Source organism: Antrostomus carolinensis, unplaced genomic scaffold, assembly GCF_000700745.2.
Source record: "Antrostomus carolinensis isolate BGI_N321 unplaced genomic scaffold, ASM70074v2 scaffold4705, whole genome shotgun sequence".
NCBI lineage: Eukaryota > Metazoa > Chordata > Aves > Caprimulgiformes > Caprimulgidae > Antrostomus > Antrostomus carolinensis.
Window position 1 is genome coordinate 59,062 of NW_010316961.1, and position 16,854 is coordinate 75,915.

Here is a 16,854-nt window from a genome sequence, read left to right on the forward strand (position 1 = left end):
ACTTAACAGTTATAACATCTTCATGTGTTTTCCTTTTTTCTGTGTCACTCAGGATCTGTTTTGACAACAAAAATAGCTAATAGGTGACCATTCACAATTTATTTTGTCATCTGCTTGGAAAATTAGTTGGTTCTTAAACAATGTTTGCATCTTGTAAACTAGCGAGTGTTGTAACTCTGTAATGTGTACTGTACTGCTGGTAAGTCTGATAACATAATTTATTATATGTGTTTTCTTTATTTCAGTAAATCTGTAGGTATTACAAGTAGACAAAACAAGAAAGTGGAAGAAGAGGAAAAGCTGTTGAAATTGTTCCAGGGGGTTAATAAAGCCCAGGATGGATTCACTCAGTGGTGTGAACAGATGCTTCATGCACTCAACACAGCCAACAACCTAGATGGTAAGAGGTGGGGAGGAATGTAAATGATCCACTGCTATAAACAATATCCAGTTTGTTTCCTGACCAGATAGTTCAGAGGGAAGGTAACAACATCAAAGTAATGTTTTTAATGCAGTCAGCAAAATGGCATAATTAAATAGTGGTCTGAAGAACTGGCTGCATCATCTTCTCCGTGGCGTTTGTTGGGCTAACTATAGCAGATCAGTAAGGACTGGAAACAGTTTTAAAGTCTGCCATCCAGACCTCTGCTGAGGAATTTTGGTGGTCATAGAAGCATTATCAGGCAGATGGATGAAGATCAGTTCACTTTTAAGTGCAGCCAAATTATCATGTACTCTTGTGCAAAGCATTTTTTGGTGTGAAACTCCTTGTGTTTTTTACTAATTGTGCTGGAGGGCAGGTAGAGGAGTGCCCAGGCTGAGATCACAAATGGATACTTTATACCAAAGTGCTGCAGCCATCCAACTGCCTCCAGTGTGGACCTGCGCCAGTCCCTGTGCCCCAGCATCTGCACGCCACAAACCTGTGGTTCTGTGGGACCCTTGAACCCGAGTGGGGAACCAGTGCTGCCCCAAGAGCCAGGACAGGAACCTCGCACAGCTGCAGTGCCCCAGCTTCCCTCCTCTTAGAAAGGAGCCTTGTTAGAAGTAACTTGTTGGGCTTGTCTGTGGTACACCAGCTAGCTGCATCTGGTGTCTGAGGCATGGCTGTGGCCCTGCAGTGCCATCATGGGTCATGCATCCACAGCGAGCTTCCGTGCTTCCAAGGGTACTTACTGCCACAAGTGGCAGCTTGTTGTCCTGATGACTTCCTGGCTTGTGATTTGCTTCGTTAAAAAAAAGTCAGTGCAACAAAAGTATTCTAAAGAAAAAAAGATGGTAAAGAAGGCTTGCAAGGGAGCTAGCTCTTGAACTTGAGGTGCTTGCAGGTCAGGTCAGCCACTGTGGAGTGTGATCTCTTGTGCTTCAGCCAAAACGAGACTGTACTGATGACAGCTCTGAGAAGAGTATCTTCCATTTGGGCCTGGCATTAAATTTGAACTTTAAAGCTGGCAGTGGCTAAAGCTGATGGGCTAACATGCCCTTAGGATTGTCAGTTTATCTTTCCTTCTTATCATATTAGCTAGCTTTCTTATCCTTGCCTTGACTGTAGAATAGATGAAGCATTACATCTTAGGGCTTTGCTTGCAAGGGCAAGCTGTTTGCAGTTGCTACTGGATTAGCAAATAATTGAAATAGAAATCTAAAGTTTGTGTTTATTGCATGCACATGTTCACACATCAACGCATTCCCTCATGGTCTGCCTTCTTCTTGCAGTTCCCACATTTGTTTCTTTCCTGAAGGAAGTGGAGTCTCCCTATGAGGTCCATGATTACATCAGAGCCTATCTTGGAGATACTCCTGAAGCCAAGGAGTTTGCCAAGCAGTTTCTTGAGCGCCGTGCCAAACAGAAAGCCAGTCAGCAGCGGCAACAGCAGCAGCAACAGGTAAATCTTGCTCACTACAGTCCTTAGGAGTGTGTAGAGACTGTATTTGAGTCTGAAGAGTGCATTTCTGCTGGATTGATAGGAGGATGAGCAAGATTGTACAGGTCATGTGACATGCAGAGAATAAAGCAGACTTCAAATATTTACTGCTGAATCAGGTTTCCTTTATAACTAACAGTTGAGTCTGACTGAAGATGAAATAGTGTCTTAGTGTGCAGATCCAGGATGTGCTTTTGAAGGATAAGGAAGATGTATTGGATAGATGCATCAGTGGCTAGTGCTGCCACACATGATGTAGAAAGTGCTTTGGGCTCTCTGAACGGTTTCAATATAAATAAACCAAACTTAACTGCACTTTATAATCTTGTACTTGCTTTGTTTTCTAGGATTCAGTGTGGGGGATGAACCACAGTTCGCTACATTCGGTCTTTCAGACCAATCAGAGCAACAACCAGCAATCCAATTTTGAGGCTGTGCAGAGTGGGAAGAAAAAGAAGAAACAGAAGATGGTTCGTGCAGATCCCAGCTTGTTAGGTCAGTTTTTAATTTTTAGAAATTAATGTTTCATTTGGGAAACGTCTTCTGAAGTGTTAGAATTCGTGTTAAGCTTAAATGGGAATATTGAATTTGAACAGAAAAGGTAGTTTTTGAAGTGTTTTTAGAATTTGTTTCAGTATTATTATTTAACGATTTAAAAAATTCTGTATCAGTTTCATGGAAAACTTCTACCCCATGAAAAGGTCTCTTTAATCCCTTAGTTATTACCTGGAAACCTTTAAGTAGTTCAGGGAATGTCAGTTAAACTGTCTTTCCTCTTTTGAGCTGACCTATGCCTATTTTATTGAATTAATTCGAATTCATTCTTTCAAGAAAAGCATGTTTTCTCTTTATCAGGAACAGCTTCTTGAAGCTTGCCTTTATTCCTTCCTACCTTTTTATATGATATAACCACCCTAGTCAGAAAAGATGGCAAAGATCTTATAAAAAAAAAAGAAAAAAAGTGGTCACAAGTTGAAGGCAGTGGAGATGATGACATCATTAGTAGTCTCTCTTTTTTTCCCCTCATTTTCTCTATCTTAATTTTTCCATGAGGATGGTAGTTAACCAGCCTCTATAGCACTGATGAAAAGGTTTCTTTAAAGTGGCCTTTAAGATACAAGGGCATCATGTAAGGACCTGAGTAGTGAGCATTGTGGGATGTAATGCATGCTGTAGTATCCTTCTAGAATAAATATGTCTGCATTTGTGCTGTGTGTGATAAAAAAGAAACCAGGGCACCGTGCTGGGCCATTATTTGTTGTGCTGGTGCTACTTAGCTCATATTCCTATAAAGCAGCTTGGTGTTAATCACCTGGAAATCACTGCTTTTTTTAAGGCTCTAACAGAGCCCTGCCTTTGTTTTTTATCTTCCCTTTTTGTTCTCAACAAAATCAATACTCTTCAATTAAATCCATGATTTCTGCATTGAAATATCCTGAACTTTTCCATGCAAACCTGACTTACGCCACCCCTAGAAACCAATTCAGTGGGCCTGACCTGGGTGTTCAGTTGAATAGTGTAAAAACCTGATAATGTGAAGTGAAGAAGAAATTACTAAATACAATTAAGAAGATGCTACTGTAAGAAAACCAGGACATGCAGCTTCTTAAAAATCAGAGCATGCTATTACAAAGTAATTCCAGAACGTTTTAGGTAAAATAGTGCCACGAGAGGGAGCCAGATCAGTTTTCTTAAACCTACTGAACAGAGCACTTTTTATCTGTTGACGATAATGGCTGTGAACAGCAGTTTGTTTTCTAGCACAGAGCAAGCCTACGTAGCAGTCTCAAGATGATGAAAAGTCAGGTTTGTGTTTAGGAGTCTTGCACAGGAAACCTCTCCTTTTTCTCATCCTCCATAGGAGGTTGGTACAATTGTAAAAAATGGATTTCAGTAGGAAAGTAGCATATGATAGTTGGATTTTTTTTTCCTTGTAGAAAATGTTTTTGCTTTTTCTCTCACTTTTCTCATGTGCATCAGGTCTTCAGCACGTACAGTTAAAATGTTGGGTAGAAGTTCAGGTGCATCTTGAGCCATCTGTGTAGCCCTCTGTATTTTTGTATGTTTTCGTGTTGTACTCCTAAGATATAAGATTGCAAAAACTGCATGGAAATACATGGCATTGCAACTAGATTTCATAGGTACATGTATTTAGACTATAAAGTAAAGGGTAGAATTGCTCACACCCCCTCAAGTGTTGAGCATGATTCCATACTTGGGTTCTCAGTTTCCAAAATGCATATTTCCACCTCTTGGACCACGTAAGTACAGTGTCAACAGGCACTTCCAAGTACCAGTTGACTCAAAGATGCTTCCTTCCAAGACATTGCTGTGCCACGTTGCCACTGTGCCTAGATGACATACTAGCTCTGCAGATTACATTTTCTAAATGAAAGCTGAAACCAGTCTTCTGCTGATCTGTTTTTAAAGGCCAAGTGATACTTGCCTAAATATACAATTGATTCTCTTGGTTTTATTAAGGAAAAAGCCAAGCAGTTTGGGTAATTATATCTCTAGCCTTACTGAATTTCCTCCTGAGTTTTTATTTGATAAGTGTTACGCACTGAATCTTACACATGCTACTGCATGTAACAGATGTATTACATCCAATACAATAGACCACGTCCAGATTTCTAACACAAATCTTTGCTGGTTTACAGGATTTTCAGTGAATGCGTCATCAGAGCGGCTCAATATGGGAGAGATAGAGACTTTGGAAGACTACTGAGCATGTGCAAATCAACTGGCTTTTTCTGCATCTGTTAACCATGGATTCTCCGTTTTGGACACAGTACTCTCCACCATGCATTCTTCTTCGCCTCGCAGTGAATCACAGAATCAATCATCTCAGGCTGCTTCCTCTAGCCCCAGCAAACCCTTTCTGCCCAGGACTGCACAGGCGTTGTTCCTACTGTCAACCTAGAGTCGAGTGGACTTTGTTCAGAGTCCTGGGAGGGTGGGAGATCCGTTCACAACAAGGCTGATTTGGGCAGCAAGCTTTCACTGTGCTGTGATTTCTTCTGCTGACATACCTGGAAAAAAAAAATCAATTGGGATTCTGCAAACCATTGCTTCCCTCTCCTGGTTACTCTTACCACATCCAACACGTGCAGTCATGGAGACAGAGAGAGAGAGAGTTTGTGGTTAACAGATGTTGGTCAAAACCAAAATGCCACACAGATACTGACTTCCGCGCTCCATCAGGGCACAAGGTGCTCTCCCAAGCCAGGAGTTGCATTCATAAGCTAACCTTAGAACTGGCAACAGCAGGAGAGGGGTGGTGGCGGGCACAGTTTAGCTTGGGTTGGTTTGAAGTTGCACACCCTCTGCCAGTCCTTCTCAGCACGTTGTTTTTGGAGGGAAAGCTCGAGTCTGTCTTCATTAGGTGGTGATGCTGAAGCTGATGGGAGTTCCCCATTGGCATACGCCAGCCTTCCTGGACAAATAGGGACTTCTGCTCCGGGGGAAAAAAGGCAGGGTGGCATCTCTTCTTTCAGGTTGAATTTATCCCTTAAATGCTACCTTTGGAGGGTTAGGACCAGTTTCTTTTGAGCTCTTTTCCTGCAAATTTGTCTCGTTTAAGAGACAGTAGGATCTTTCCCGTGTGGATCTTTAGTCTCTGGTGAGGGTGAACACCAGCTTTCAGATATATACCCCAGCAGTCTTAGCTAGTTGTCATTTCAAGCAGTGCTTAGGTTAACGAGCAGAGATGCCCTTTTGTCAAGAAGAGAGACTGTGGAGGGCGAAGCTATGTGCAATGACGGCCCTGCTTATCTTCTACACCTTAAACAACTTCACACACCTGCACTGGGATCCATAATGTTTATGTATTTATGGAATCGTAACCTTCCTCTCTCACCGCGAGATTAACACCACCTTCCCTTCTCTACACACCCGCGTGTGCACACCACAAAAGAAAGAAAAAAAACCTGCCAAATGCACTTAGTTTCAACCCCCTGGTCCCATCTCCATTCCCAGAGGGTTATAACCTGCCAAGGGAGATGCGCTACAGTTTTGGTGGAGTTGTGTAAAGGTGTCTGTCTTTCTGTCATCACTGCCTAAAGAAAACAGTTCGAGTTGCTCAAGAGCAGTTTGGTTTTGGATTTTATTTCGTTTGGTTTATTCATTTTTTGGGGTCACCTTCCCCTCTTCCTCCTCCTCCTCCTCTCTCTTCCCCCTGCCCCCAAACATGTACAGTAACTATACAGAGACTGCTGCAGACTTGTATATAGTTTTTGGATCCAATAGCATGGAGAGACTTGGAACTGTTGCAAATCTGGTCTCCCTGTCTCCTTTGCTTTGTAAATTCATAAAAGGGGGAAGAGGGGTAGTTAAAATGTTTACAAAACTTTAAACTCCCTCTGAACTTTTGCCAGTGTTGGGGGGGGAAAGAGAGAACTTAAATAAAACCTGGTTGTATTATATCTGAGAGAAAACTTTCTGCTTGCTTTTGTTGAAGCTGAGTTTTGAGATAATTCCTGGTGCTAAAACTGACGCAAAACTCAAATCTCATCAGTTTTCGTCATGAAACAACAAGCAAATACACAGGATGTGGAACAACAACTGCTGCTTTATTTCTGCCCTGGTGAGGAATACTGGTGGGTTTTTTATACTTGATAATTTTAGAGTTCAAATAAACACCACGAAGTTGAGATTGGAAAATTCTGACAAGAAAGCTTTAATCCCCCCCCTCCTGGATCTGCACAGAAACATGTGCATTCACGCTCGTGTTGTTTATGCAGGAGAGACCAAGGCATGTCTGGGTTTCTGTTAATCCAAACTCTTGGCCATGGAACCTTTTTTTGCCAGTTGGTAACCACCCCACCCACTCCAATTCCCTTCCCTAAATGAGAGGTTTTATTTCTCCACTCAGCATATAGTCCACATGGACACCTTGTAGGCTTCCCTTTTTAGACAAAAATCTTATTTTCCTTTTTTTTTCCCTACTTGCTGCTTGGTTTTGTGTGGAAAATCCCAGTAAAAGTTAATGACAAATGTCCTTCTACTGTTCACATGACCACAAGGAATATGAAGTCAGGATACTAACTTGTACAGTAGCTTTGCATTATGTTTAGCTGCTGTCTTGGAGAGAACAGCACGTGTTTAAGCTGATAATTTGACTTTGTTTTAGGATCTTCGGTTTTTAGTGTATAAGGTGTCTGTTTCATAACTACTTTCTGTTTTTTAGTGGTATGATCTAATATCTACAGGTTACTTTTGGATTACTCTGTATTGTGTAACAAATAAGCAAAAGCCCGTTAATTTCAGGGAGCAGGAAAGGAACAATTCACCGATCGCTGAATGTAAATGCAGAAATGCAGGCAGGGAAAATGTGCCATAATTTGTCAAACCCTGAGGACCTTGCTCAGCTTCCGAGAGTTAGTAGATAATGGATCAATGGGGAAGATCTTGCTCTTAATATTTTAGTATTCTGTCTTCTAAATTTAGGACGAAGGTAAGATGCTGGCATGTTCAGGTTGTGTGCTCGAGTGACTGCCCTGTCACCTTCTGTGACAAACAGAAGACATGTTTCTGTAGCAAAGGTCACTTGAATCAGTAGGGATGGGAAAAATAGGAGCTACAGCTTTGTGTCTGTTGCCAGATATGTATTTATGCATTTCCAGCACCTTTTCAGACAGAACATGAACCTGGAAAGCTAATGGGGCTTTGATGGGTATTTGAAAGATGATGTTGAATTGGATGCTAGAGGTGTCTGAGGTTTCTTTCAAGCATGTTTCACCAGGTTACTTCCTAACTTCTCATTTCGCTGCAGTGACAGTGCTCAGTTCTCTTTGTTTTTCCTTCTCTCCCTCGCAGCCCGGTGCTTTTGCAAAGAACTGCACCAAGCCAAATGATTTAAAAGGACACCTGAACTGTGTCTGGCTGCCTGTTGGAGAAAGCCAAAAAGCAAAGAGATCTTTACCAAGAAAATCTGAATCTGAAATTTAAGACACAACTACTTGTGTCGTATTTTCAGAGCATAAAGAACTGACATTGGGGATTTTTATGTACTTCATTACAGCATTTTTTTTCTGAATGGAAACCATGAAGTATTGAATCCTTATGTTAACTTAAAAAAAAAGGGGGGAAAAAAACCCTAATGAAATTCTTCTGTCCTCTGACAATAAGCTGGAGCATTCCCCTTTTTCTACGCTTCATCCTTTCCCAGGTCTCTATCAGTGCCAACGTGATTTGAACGAAACCTCAGTTTTCTCTGCTGTGAGCTTTTGACGAGCCCACTTGGAGGGGAGGGACAGACTGGCAGAGGGTTGCAGGAAGAGGTAGCGTCTGTGCAATTCGGATCCGAGGAGGGTGTTGCCCTTGCCTGGCAAAGGCGACTCTCTTGGAAGACTTACTGCATTTTAATGGGTAGTTCTGCCCAAGGAGACCACACAGAGCACCCAGTTCGCCTCTGTAAGTTTTACACCCAGCAAACAAGGATGCCACCAAGCCGCTCTGGCCCTGTTTCAGAGCATGGTAACCTCAAAGATTGAGGCCCTTGTTCTTTACTGTGTCTGCCCTGGGAAGACCACCACTGCCCTGCACACCAAGGGGAGAGCAAAGCCCTTGAGCAGCCTGCTTGGTTTCTGGGTTAGCCGCCCCAGTGGCTCCTGTGTTATTTCCGTGCCATGGGATGGCCAGCCAGAGGGACGGCATTCCAGGAGCATCCCCGTGTCCTCTGGGAAGGGCTCGCCAACAACTGCTTGTGTGTGCGCTGGCCTGGCAGGGTGACGGATGCCTAATGGCTCGGCTGCCTATGGGGTTTTAGGCACAAATTTTAGAGGGTGGAGCTGCCTTCAGGAGGAGGTGTGCTCTAGGAGTCAGAGAGAGTGAGTCTTTGCTGGGCTTTGCACTCTCTCTATCCACTTGCTGTTGTGAAGGATATTTTTATTTTATTTTACCTGACTGGACAAAGTTTTTATTATATCAGTGACATTTCCAAGTTGTTTTGTACTTTGAAGAGTTTTAAGAATTCCTGCCGACGCTTTTCCTGAGGGAAGCCATGCCCTACCACAGAGTCCTTTGCCTGGTCCTGCTAACACTGTGCAGCATCCTGGTCCCTGCTGTGCTTGCAGGTAAGGAGCTTTTCTTGCATTTAAAGCCCAAAGGTGTGGGAGATCTTTGACTAACCTGCCTCTCTCTCATCACCTCACATACCTCCTCTACCTCCCCTAAAAGCATCTGTAAGTATTTGTTGAATTATAATTGAGTAATGGAAACTACCTTTGGAACTGGTGGTGAGTAAGAATACATTCTCCATCCTGAGACTGTTTCTGTTGGAGAAAATGGAGACAATCCTTTGTCACTTCTAAGCTGGGCAGCAGTAGCGCCTCTGTGAGCATTAGTGACAGTAGATCAGTCAACAGATCAGTTGACAGTAGATGGGGAGCTCTCAGCAGCTGATGGGACAGGTTATCTGTTCAGCTTCTAATGGTAGGAAGAAGTCACAGACATTAAAACAAACGTTTTTCTCTGGCTAAGGCATGCATACCACTTTCTGGTCCCTTCTATGCTTTCTGCTCCAGCAGAGCACTTCACCACAGCTGCTATACGTAGAAACAGGAAAGTGTCTGTGAAGAGGTTTAGCTCAGTCAAAAGCTAAAGGTGAGCATCTAAACTCTTTGAGTTTCTGTCTAGAGCTGGGTTTACCGAGGCAGGCGGCAGCGCTGGGAAGGTACGTGGCTGCAGCTCAGGATTGGCGAGGTGATGGGAATGGTTAGTGTGAGACACCAATTCTGCGAGGTGTTGCTTTTTAAGGAGGTGGTTACTAATTTCAGCCTTAGCTTTGCAGGCTGAGGAGAACCAAGGGCGCAGTCAGCCTCAAAGGCTGCCTGCTCCGGGATGGGTTTTACAAATGAGGGAAAACTGGCTTCTATACCAGCTCCATAGATGGGCTCTGAGCATACTGGTGGAAACTCCTATGGGAATCTGCTTCCCTCAAAGCCTCTTTCTTTATGTGCAGGCGAGGCTGTGAAGGGATGGCTCTGGCCAAGGCAACAGGCAAGAGCACCGCGCTTGTTTTCCTAAACTCTTTCCTAAATTCTCGTCCTGCCTTCCAAGACCTGGAACAAAGCTGGATCACAGTTCCCTCCCAGTTTGCTCTGAGCATCTTGCCTAGAAGGGAGATCCTGGCCAGCCTTCTAGCAGATGAAATTATTTCTTTTTAAAGGAGCTTTTATACAAGTAGGGGAGTTTATCGCTGTGCCTAGCTGGAACATCTGTGAGTGCAAGAACTGAATTACTGTAGCTGGTATTTCCCCCACAAATCCTCCCCTTGTAGGATACCTTGCTGGGAAACCTTTAAAGTAACTAAGAAATGAGCACTAAAAAGTGGATGTTTTCATTCGCAAACCCTGAGCTTTGTTATTTGTATAGTGGAACATTAATCACTTAAGCACAGTTTCTAATTGTAGCTTGCTCATGCTCTCAGAAGCAGTGGCAGTGCTCTTCCCCATACCAGGTAAGGTAATTTCTTAACCATTAACAGTATTTCACTCTGCAGAAATTGATGAATTTCCAGTGAAAATTTGGTCTGCTTCCTCTCTGAGCTAGGATTTCTTTACGCTATTTTAAGCTTCCAGTATTGGGTGTGTATTCACCATGTCCCTTGCCTTGCCAGCTTTCCTGTGCACTTGCTCTCAGCTCGGTGTTGCAGCTGTGGTTTGTACCTGTCACTGCCTCCCTGTGTGACTTTGCTCCTGTGAAACACCTGAAGTTCACTTGATTCCTTTACTGAGTGAGTTGCACTGGTGCAGCAAGACCCGTAGCTCTTGAAGAGCTTTGTGCTGATGAATGCAGCATTCGGATCCTGGGGTGTAGGAGAGACATCATGCTTTCTCTGTTGCATTTTAGAGGCTTGAGGCCTCTAAGTTTGTTCTCTGCTACCTCAAGGCAGGACATGAGGGAACCAGCCTGTATGGTGAGCCATCCCAGGAGCAGAAGGATTTTCTGCTGCATTAGGAGTGGAGAGGTCCATCCCCCCAGCACAGGGGCTTTTAGTGCACAGTGGAATTTTTTCTGCTTTTTGCCCCATTAGAAGAGGAAATTTCCTGCCTTGTGCAGACAAAGAAGGGAAGGGCACACAGACAGCCCTCTGCTCTCCGTGCATACACATGCAGCCCTGCCTTTCTGTAAACAAGTTTATTTAACATTCATCAGAACCGCAGGGCTCTGCGCTGCTCCACACTCGGGCTCCTGGCGCGCGCACATCACAGGCTGCCCTTTGTGCTCCCTATGAAGGCCTCTTTTCATCCCTGCCCTGGCCCCGCGCCCGCTGTGGCTACCTGGGGCTGGACAGCCTGTTGCTGGCCTCAGAGTTCACCCAGCCTCTGCCCTTCTGTCTCAGCACCTCATACTTTCTGTAGCAAAGCCCTCCATGGTGGGCAGGGGTCTGCCTTGGGCAGTGCTGCAGGTGATGCTGGCTGTGCAGACCTGAGATCTGAAATGACTCTTCCTTCCTCATTAGATTTAATTTTATCACAGTGGTAACTCAGAGCTACCTGGTTTCAAAAGCCTTGGGTAAGTGCTTGGGAGTTCAGCGAGATGTGAAGGATCTCACTGGTAGCTGAGGTTCCCATCAGGGTGTAGCAGTCAGAGCACTTCTGGGGTGCTGGTGGGTCGTGTACCTTGATCTGGCTTCTTGCCCAGCCCATCTGATTTCCTGGATGGTGTGGTCAGGGCTCTACGACTGGAAAAAGTGAGAATTTCTCCTCCGAGTTACTGAGCTCTTTTCTATATCCCATTTGTCAAAGATGGGGAAACAACTGATGGAGTCTTTAACTCTCTTTGTCCACGTCATCTGGGTGCAACAGGAAATGGAGCCAGTTCAAGGACTTTCTGCACACCCAGCTTTCTCAGCTTCTTCCAAACCCAAGTGACACATAGGCCTAGAACAGAGGAGGATTGTGAAGAGTTATTTTTATTCCTATCAGCAAGACTAGATTCAATTCATACCATGGATCCAGAGCTCCAAGTGAAGTGGAAGTTAGTAAAAAGCCTTTGCAAGGCCTTGGCTTCTAAATCATGTATATATTTGGGATTTAAACTCTGATGTGGACTTACAAATTTCCTTGTTTTGAGCTAATGGAGAAGTACATTATTCTGCAGTAGCACATCAGAATGCGTATGGGGAAAAAAACAGAGCAGGAGATGTGCTAAAGGAAAATATACAGGAGAAGACCTTGTCCAGGGACATCTTCCTGTAGCAACTCATGTGTCTTCTTTCTCAACAGGAGAATAAAAGATTATTAGGAAGTTTTTAAAGTTCAGGTACTAGAATGTGAGAAGTAGTAAATAGGTTTTTGTCAGCCAAATTTCTTAAAAAGATGTGGTTGTTCCAGCAGGTCTGTCCGGACTGACAGCAAGTCTTTGTAGACCATTACTCAATCTTGCTCCGCACCAACACTCGTACAGCTCCTGACTAAAGTTACTGGGTTGGAGGTGGAGAGTGAGGACGATGAGGCGCTGAAACCAGCTTGTATGAGGAAGAGTATTGGTTGCTGGTGAGTGATCTCCAGGGATGAAAATGTTAGATGGCTGCATCTGCCTGCCTTGAGGTCTTGCAGTCTGCCTGTGGAGAGGTTCTTGTCGTTTGGTGGTATCTTGAAGGATCCTCCAGATTTTATTGGCTTCCTCGAGAGCTATCACTTGTGGAGACTCTTCCAGTCTTGTCTTTTAGCTACCGAGTATCTGGGGCACCAGCTACCACATCACTTTGCTGGCATCTAACCCCACCTCCTTCTTACTGAGCATGGAAATAGTGGTTTCATCAAGTTGCCTTGGGTGTTGTCCCTTCTAGATCTCACTACAGGCCACGTAGTTGAGGTCCTGCTGGGTCACTGCATCATTCAGAAAACTCACGGTGTGAGTTTTCTCACTGTTTCTTTACAGTGCAGTAACTCTGGTATTTTCTTCCCTTTTCCTGGCCCGAGCTGTAGGCTCACAACTATGGGTGTGTTGTAGAGAGGGAAAAGATGTGCAGTATAGCTATTGCCCTGAAATAAGGCAATTTGTAGTGCCAACGTATGGGAAGGAAGAGGTGCCGTCCTCCACCTGGCCTGTTGCAAAACACTGCAATATTTTTAGTCCATTTTTTCCAGGTTTCATCTCTGACCAGTAAAATCCCAATAACTAAGATTATTCCTTGTCTTTAAGTGCTCTCAACCTGTGTTTTTACCAAGTGATAGTCTGTGGTGGAGCAACACTCGCCATTAGTTTGTGCTCCGGTGCTGAGACATGGTTAATGCGGGGGAGAGCTTGTCTGTGCCATGGGGTCAAGGTCTCTCTCCCTTCAGAGCACCCAGCACTGAGGCAGGAAGCCTCGGCAGTGGTTTGGTTACCCATGTGTGTCAGCCCCTCCATGTGCCCATCTGCTGAGTTGCTCCAGGGGAAACAAACCAGGGGAGCACACCAGGTGGTTTTCCTAGAGATAGAACTGGTCCTAAGACTGCAGCACAGCTAATGTATGGCTCCCACCCAGATGTTAAGCATCTGGTCTTGTGATGGATGATGTGTTTTGAGCATGTTTCTTGGTAGTCCTTTATTTCTACAAAGTTCTTGGGTGAACAGGAAAACCATGTGCTACCTTGCTTTTGGTACTTGGTTTCCAGCCCTCGATTGCAGCCCCTCATTTGAGATCGCAGTGCCTTTGGGTTTTTTGCACAGTAAAAAATGTCATGCCCTGCCCCAAGGCTGTGGACATCCCGTGTAACTTGGCCTTTCCCTGTGAAGGGCTCCTGCTGGGTCTGGAGCTGTCACTTGGAGGCATTTGTTCAGGCACATGGACCATTGTCCTCCTCCTCACAGTCAGGATGAGAGTAACCATGCAGGTGGGCAGGCCAGGCTGCTCTGGTGCTGCCTCTCTTGTAGATTGTATTTAGAGTCCTGGTCTCCTGCTCATGCACGGCAAAACTGAGCCCAGGAGGGAGAGGAACTGCAGTGGTCACACAAAATGTTGGCAGCAGAGCAGAGATCTGAACCTCCTGAATCGGGTCCCACGCTGGTACTTAGAGCCTGTCCACTCAGAGTACCCAACAGGCAACCGGAAGAGGCCCTCATGTCTCACTTGGAGACATGGGAGACCTTATTAATTGTGTGTGTGTTAGTTTTGGACACCTAACACAAGCTCTGTCCTTCCTCCTCGCCTTTCTTGTTTTTATCAGAGGACCGGAATGGGAGTGTGGCATTTAATGCTGCTCCGTTAGAGACCTGCTGCTCTGCATGGCTGATGCTCACTGGCACTGTCAGGGTACTGCAGAGAGGAGCAGGTGAGACTTCTCCAGTTGTCAAAGAAACCCTCTGGCTAGTTGGATAGGTGATTTGGCTTCTCAAATGGGCAGGAATAGAGGTGTGTGAGGACACAAGCTGTTAGTTCAGGAGGGAAAATGAAAGGCGAGTCTTGGAAAGAAAAGTGTTGGTTTGCTGCAGCAGTTTGCTCTGGAGAGACCAGCGGGCTGGCACCTTTCTCTGGGGATGGTGCTTGCATTTGGTTCTGTGTTCCCCCCATTTTTGATTCTGCGTTCCCCCATTCCACGTGCCTGCTGCGGGACTCTCAGCATCTGCTCTAGGAGCATCGGGATGTAGGAAGTAGAGAGGAGACCCAGCAGTAAGCGCTGGCTCTTGGTGGTGTTTCAGACACAGGTATTTCACTTTATGCGTGTGCACGATTCTGCTGCTGCTTCTGAGGTGACAATTCCTGTTAGTGAGGCACTAGACCCAACTGAAAGGAGTTGTGTTTCCCCTGGTTGAAGTGCCGTTAAGGTAAAACCGCAAGAACTTGGGACAGAAAACTCATGTTTAGCACACTTTGCTCTTTCTGTGAGGATGAACTGAAGGTGTGTTTTAATCAGATGAGGGGAATTAACAAAATACATATCCAGAAGCCATCCAGGACTCTATCCAGGTCTTAAAAATCACTGAGATCATAAACAAATTAGACCATTTCCTCTTTACTTGGCTATCAAAAATAAGCTCTGTGCTCTGCTTAAAGAGAGCTGCAATAATTTTTTCAGGAATTAGATGCACCAGGGACAGGAGAGACTTTATGGGACCTGTGGGTCTGGTTAGAAAAAGAGCCTTTACGCTACGGTTGGAAGGGGTTGCACTCCCTCCTTGTCCCTTTGAGAAGGGGGTGTTGGGAAGACCCTGTCTGTCCAAGTCCCACAGCCTCTCGGGAGGGCGTCTGCATCTGTTAGAACATCTGAGCTAAAGCCTTTCTCTAGGGTCAGATGTGAGGGGTACACCCAGCTCTTGGCTTTGGAGAGAAAAACATTATTGGGAAATGCTACGACGACGTCCTCCCAGCGTGGTGTTCTCTTGCCAGATGGGAACGGCTGCGGTATTGGTGCTGGCCCTGTTGGTGTTGACAGAGTCAGGAAGGTTGTAGCTGGAGCGTAGCTCTTCAGTGTGGAGTTTCTCCACTCGCCAAAGTAGCTTGGAACCGGGGCTTCAAAAGTGTTACATACGTTCAGTCTGTGCCTAAACCAAGAGCTTCCCAATGCCACTGTTGCATAGCCCCAGCTCTGCTCGCTTCCTTTCCCTGCTGTTTTAACCACATTTGTCCACTAAATTCTATATTTCATCCTGATCTGTCCTCTGGTAGCCAAACCACAGGATTTATAGTAGAGAGGTCCACTGGAAATGGCATTTTCTGGAAGAGCCACTAGAAAGAATGTGAGTCTCCAGTTCTGCTGGTTGGCTTTGCAGGACAGGTTGGGAAGGGACCTGCAAAGGGCTCAGGTGTTTCTGAGGAGCCCTTGTGGAGCACAAAACTCTTGTGTGCTCATACCAGGGACCTGAGATGCCACCTCTGATGCAGCAATCACAGACGTACCAAGCATGTGAGGAGGTGGTGTTCACTGCTACTCCCAGCGCCTTCCCGGGGTGGGTCAGCCAGCCAGAGGGTGCTGGTGTTGCTCCTGCCTTAACTGGCACAGGCCTGAGACCAGGAGCTTATTTGTCCCTGTCATTGCTTGTTGGGCCAGAATTAAACCTGCCAGCTGTCTTGCTGAAAATCCTGCAGCTTTTATGGCTGTAGAAAGGACTTTCCAAAACTAGTCTAGAACTTGTGTTCCTGAGTCTGCAGGCAGCCTTGAATAGCTCTGAGGTTGGTGGGAGCTACTCTTTGATATGAGCCCTGCGGTAAGTCCTAACAGTGGGTTTGTACAGGCAACAAAGGTGAATGGTTTGGTGTTGGCCCTCCCAGTCCTTTTGATGCCCATCAGTGCCGATTCCTCAGAGCTCTGCTCCCGCAAAGTGCCGGCTGCCTGCCTGAGGCGGCTGGGGCTCTAGGTACTTAAAGCTGGGGCTGGTGCTGCCAGATGTGCTGCTGGCACCTCTCTTTCTGGGTGAGAGAGAGCCTGGGATGGTGCTGGGTGAGTCTTGGAGTGTCCCTGGTAACACTGTGAGACACCGTGCCAGAGCTGGGGTGCCTGGAGATACCTCTGTGCCTTGCCCCAGGGAGCCCAGGCTGTTTGCTCCTGCTCCTCTGCCACCCTTTTCCCAGCCCAGACAATTCTCATCTTCTCATCTTCCAGGTGGGCCCTGGAGCTGGATGCCGTTAGGTTTTTTTCCCCTGCTCTGTTCTTTTTTTTTCCCCCATCCCAGTGTGACATTCCCAGCGGTTTCGGCAGGGAGCTGTGGAATGTCTCCTGCTCCCGCCGGGGCCCACCTGAACAAGCCAGGCATTGACGGGGAGCGCTGGGCTCAGCCACACACAGACAGGGAGGGCTCTCTGGTTTGGTCCCCATCCCCACAGGGGGAAGAAATAACAGGAGGTGAATGGTAACATCAAACAGAGCCCGGCCTGGCTTTCATCTCCCCAGCCCGGTCTGGAGGTGGGGCAGAGGGGAGTTGAGGCTCTGGGGCTCCTGTGTGGGGGAGCAGTGTCCTGCGCAGGGCCAGTGCCTCCAGCATCCTACACTGTGTAGGC

At 45.8% G+C, this 16,854-nt stretch overlaps 2 protein-coding genes across 2 annotated transcripts in view; both read left to right on the plus strand.

Annotated features, from left to right (window-relative positions):
- The window catches only part of GIGYF2 (GRB10 interacting GYF protein 2), a gene marked incomplete at its 5' end in the record, with an annotated part of 64,902 nt that extends 58,548 nt beyond the window's left edge, over positions 1–6,354 (plus strand). Inside the window, 4 exons of the mRNA XM_010168402.1 lie at positions 246–400; positions 1,717–1,886; positions 2,273–2,420; positions 4,586–6,354. Of these exons, the coding sequence (XP_010166704.1) occupies positions 246–400; positions 1,717–1,886; positions 2,273–2,420; positions 4,586–4,653 (541 nt within the window). The remainder of the gene's footprint in view (positions 1–245; positions 401–1,716; positions 1,887–2,272; positions 2,421–4,585) is intronic.
- Positions 6,355–8,928: 2,574 nt separating this feature from the next.
- Positions 8,929–16,854, plus strand: part of SNORC (secondary ossification center associated regulator of chondrocyte maturation) — an 8,902-nt gene continuing 976 nt past the window's right edge. The window contains 1 exon segment of the mRNA XM_010168399.1: positions 8,929–9,001. Within this exon segment, the coding sequence (XP_010166701.1) occupies positions 8,929–9,001 (73 nt within the window).